The sequence below is a fragment of the Solanum stenotomum genome, unplaced genomic scaffold (assembly GCF_019186545.1).
Source record: "Solanum stenotomum isolate F172 unplaced genomic scaffold, ASM1918654v1 scaffold11127, whole genome shotgun sequence".
NCBI lineage: Eukaryota > Viridiplantae > Streptophyta > Magnoliopsida > Solanales > Solanaceae > Solanum > Solanum stenotomum.
This window is the reverse complement of record NW_026021407.1, coordinates 98,649-102,755: the sequence shown is the minus strand read 5'-3', so window position 1 is coordinate 102,755 and position 4,107 is coordinate 98,649. Positions and strand designations below refer to the sequence as shown.

Here is a 4,107-nt window from a genome sequence, read left to right as displayed (position 1 = left end):
GGTATACATGCTCTAGTTTTTGGACGACAAAGGCACCAACGCCCCAAAAGTATGACGGAGGGTATCTGCATACCATTTACGATAGTTCGGGGGTATATTTGTCTTTTTTCCCAATAAACTTTACTCAACAACAACAATAACATATTCACCAGTGTTTCAAAAGGCGGGGGCGTGAGGCGAGATGCTTTTTACAGTATAGGGCGAGGCGTAAGCCCCGAGACACGAGGCGTAAGTCCCATGGATCTACGGGGTGTAGTCTCATGTATATTCAATTTTATAGTTTTATTACTAACAAAATAAGCAAAAGTAAACCTTTCAATGATTTTTGATTTTTATTTGAGATAAATATTAATAATCAATAAATGAAGAAAAATAGTATTATAATTACTATTTGAGAAATATCATTACACCAATAATAAAAATATGATTTAAAGCCAAAAAAAAAGTTCAAAAAAATAAATTTAAAACGTCTAGGCGTGCGTTTTTACTCCCAGGACTTACATTTTTATGCTCGGGGCTTACGCCTCAAATTTTAGGACTTACGCCTTATGAATCTACGTCTTTAATTTACGCCCCAGAGCGTTTTTAGTACGCCCCACCCCAAGACTCGCCCCAAAAATATTTTTGAAAACACTGATATTAATTCACTATAATGTAAAGGGTATTTCTTTTTTCCTACACTATACTAAAGGGATAAAAATAAATTTACTCAACACCAATAATATCATACTCAATGTATTCTCATAAATATGTCCGAGAGAAAAAAGTATCCCCTCAGCTCACAAGAAATGTAACCAAAGTGAGGTTGAAAAAAATAATGGCAACAAAATAACAAGATAGACAAAGAAAATGAAGCAACAAGTAGTAGTAAAAATGAAGGATAAGATACTACACGAATACTAAATAATACTAATTGTTAGAAGAAAAATAATAGAGAAATTTAAAAGCTTTGAGGCGTGAAAGATCACTATCTTTCAAGAGTTATTGCATGTATATATTTTTAAGGATGACAAACAATTCTCTATCAAGATATAACAAAACTTGAAATATATATGCAATTGAATCCGCTACTTCTGGGAAAGCTTCGTATTATAGAACTTAAGAGATGACTTTTCATGAACAAGATGACTTTTCATAATAGTCATGTTCTTTCATGTAAAAATGACTTTTCATGAAAGAGACACTCATTTTCTGAACAATCACAACCTAAAAGATGGCTTTTTCCACCAATGTGGGAACTTTCCCTTTATATTATAACTATCCTATCACTAATAAATAAGGAGAAGATGAAAAGAGGAGACTCGCCTCCTATTTCTTTCACATAAAAGTACGACAACACTCAACTACCTACTAACCTTCTATCTTAATTCTAGGTCTTCATAACTTCGATCCTATGAAGGGTTAGGTCCTCAATAAGCTAAAGATGCATCATATCCCTTGTCTAATCACCTCCTCTAGTTCTTGTTCGATAACCTCTCACACGTCTTTACTGATGCATCCGCACATTTCCTTTACACAGGCCCAGACCATCTCAACCTTTCTTCTCTCATCTTGTCCGCCAAAGAAGTGACTCATTTCTTGTCCTTTATAACTTTATTTCTAATTTTATATCTCCTAGTATGCCCACATATCCATCTGATAGAGCGTCCTCATATTTGCTACCTTTATCTTATGAACATGTGCATTCCAACACTCTGCCCATACAACAATATAGGTCTAACCACCACTCTATTCCCGCTCCAATATGAAGTGCCACATCATGATTAATAATATACTTATTTTAATTTCTTGGATTATAAACCCAAGATACTTGAAGCGATCGATCTTCACTTCTACCTCCATTTCATATATCACATCGTTGAATTTGCATTCGGAGTACTCTGTTTTCGTCCTACTTATATTGTAAAACCTTTAGATTCTATAGGGTTTATCTCCAAACTTTCACCTTATTGTTAACTCCACCGTGCGTCTTGTCGATCAATAATTCTATGTTATCAACAAACAACATACAGCATGACACAATCTCTTAAATATACCGTGTCAATTCATCCTTCATAAAGACAAATAGAAACGGGCTGAGGACTTGATCCTTGTACAACCCCATCATAAAAACGAAATATTTTGATCAATCACTCCCACTATTATTGTTCGGATCTTACCTTCATTGTATATATCCTTAATTATCCTAATATAAACCACACAAGTACACTATAGTCTTCGAACATTTTCATAAATTAAAACCTCCTCTTAATAAGGAACTTTATCATGTCTTTTTTCTAACTTCTTGTATAATAAGGAATCATGGAAACTGTTGAAAGAAAAAATGTAACAACAATATTTTCACTCATTCAATGAGATATCAAGTAATAACTTGGGTAGTGTGTACTAAAAGTCCTATCAAGTCATTATCAAACAACATTTGTGTAGTATTATACAAAGATAAACTTTTAATTCAAGGGTCCCATTAAAATGTCAAGTAGATGCAGCCAACTCTTACAGGTCCACAAGTATCAAACCTCATTTAAAGCTTTGAGCTGTCACTTAAAAAGAGAGAAAAAAGAACATATTTTTCTGAACATAACATTAATATCCAAACTACAAAAGCCCCCCAAAAATACAGAATTTGTAATAAATAATTAGTGAAAATGTTATATATGCTGGAAATTACAAGCCAAAATGTGTGGCAAAATTCAAAAAATATGATGATATCAAAGCATAGATACAAAAATCAAAACCTATTTATCTTTCACCCAAAAATGCTTATAATAAAATAGTCAATAATTTCAAATACAAAAGGGCAAAATAGTAAAAAAGAAAAATAAAGAACCTCCACTTGTGAGAAACACCCTAGTTGATATTTGACTTTTCTCCTTGTGTCCTAGCTGCTGTTTGACCACCTTTACAAAACATCATAAATTCCATTTCTGCCCCTTCCATCCCATTTTCGTCATTGAAGAACTTCGAAGCTCAAATGGAGTGACTAATCAAGTATGTATATATATATATATATATCAAACATCGAATAAGTTATTGAAAAGATCAAAAGATGGAGTACCGGGAGATAAAAATAATCGCGGAGAAATGAAATTATTATTCGAAGGGCTAGGCAAGAAATTTGGTAATTCAAAATAATTCTTGTTGTTGACGTTGTTGTTGTTGTTGTTACTATGTAACACGGGACTTAAGTCATAAAAAAACCCTAATGGATTTGGATCATTTGATGGTGATGAAAAAAAATTTGGTGGTATAGGTGGAAGTGAAGATGGATTTGGTGATAATATTCCAGGAAAAAATCCACCACGTTCAATTTCTGTACCTATTTCTATACCTTCATGTACCATATAATTATTATTTTCACAATTTTTTTGTAATTTTTTCCCTTCTGGTACCCTTGTTTTCTCTATCGACGCAAACCTAGCTGCTGGAGATATCGCCCCGGTATTCATATTTTCTTGAAACGGGTAGAATGATGACGTGGCAGTTTCCGTGCTAGAATGATGATTTGGCCCGGTTAGTCTTTGTACTAACGTCATGAACTCGCTAGGGTTTGCATGGATTACCTTGGGAGACACGGTATATATTATGACCGGTGGTCGTGGCGGAGCTAGTGGTTGTTGATGGTGATGGTGATGTTGTTGTGATGGTGCCACTGGTGGTTTTCTGATTTTATGAGAATCTTTACGCACTTTAAGTGGGGCCGGACGTGGTCCTTGAAGCTCTCTTCTTGGTGATTTTCCGGCGGAGTTTTCCGGTTGATCCATTTGAGAGTCAAAAGATGGAAGGAAAGAATAAGGGGATGCAAATTTTGTAGATGTTGAAAAAGAGGAAAAAGGCATTTTACAAATGACAAATTTGAGAAAATATAAGGAGGTGTTACAAGAATATTTAAAGAGGGAGCAAGTCAATGATGTATTTTTAAAGTAGATATAATATTCAAAGAGAAAAAAAAAGTAAAATAATTTAATTATTTGTTATATAAGTCGTATATAATTGGTTAGTTGTTTTTTGTTTTTTTAAAAAAATGGTACGTAGGAGTTTTAGGGTTTAAATTAATTAGGTTGTCCGGCGGTTTATGTTATGTTATGTTATGTAGTCATGTAAGACAAT

At 33.6% G+C, this 4,107-nt stretch overlaps 1 protein-coding gene across 1 annotated transcript; it reads right to left on the bottom strand.

Annotated features, from left to right (window-relative positions):
- Positions 1–2,594: 2,594 nt before the first annotated feature.
- LOC125849855 (protein MKS1-like) lies at positions 2,595–3,876 on the bottom strand. The gene has a single exon (XM_049529824.1). It carries the CDS (start codon positions 3,834–3,836, stop codon positions 3,012–3,014), a length of 825 nt encoding a protein of 274 aa, XP_049385781.1. The 5' UTR covers positions 3,837–3,876; the 3' UTR covers positions 2,595–3,011.
- Between the last annotated feature and the right edge of the window lie 231 nt (positions 3,877–4,107).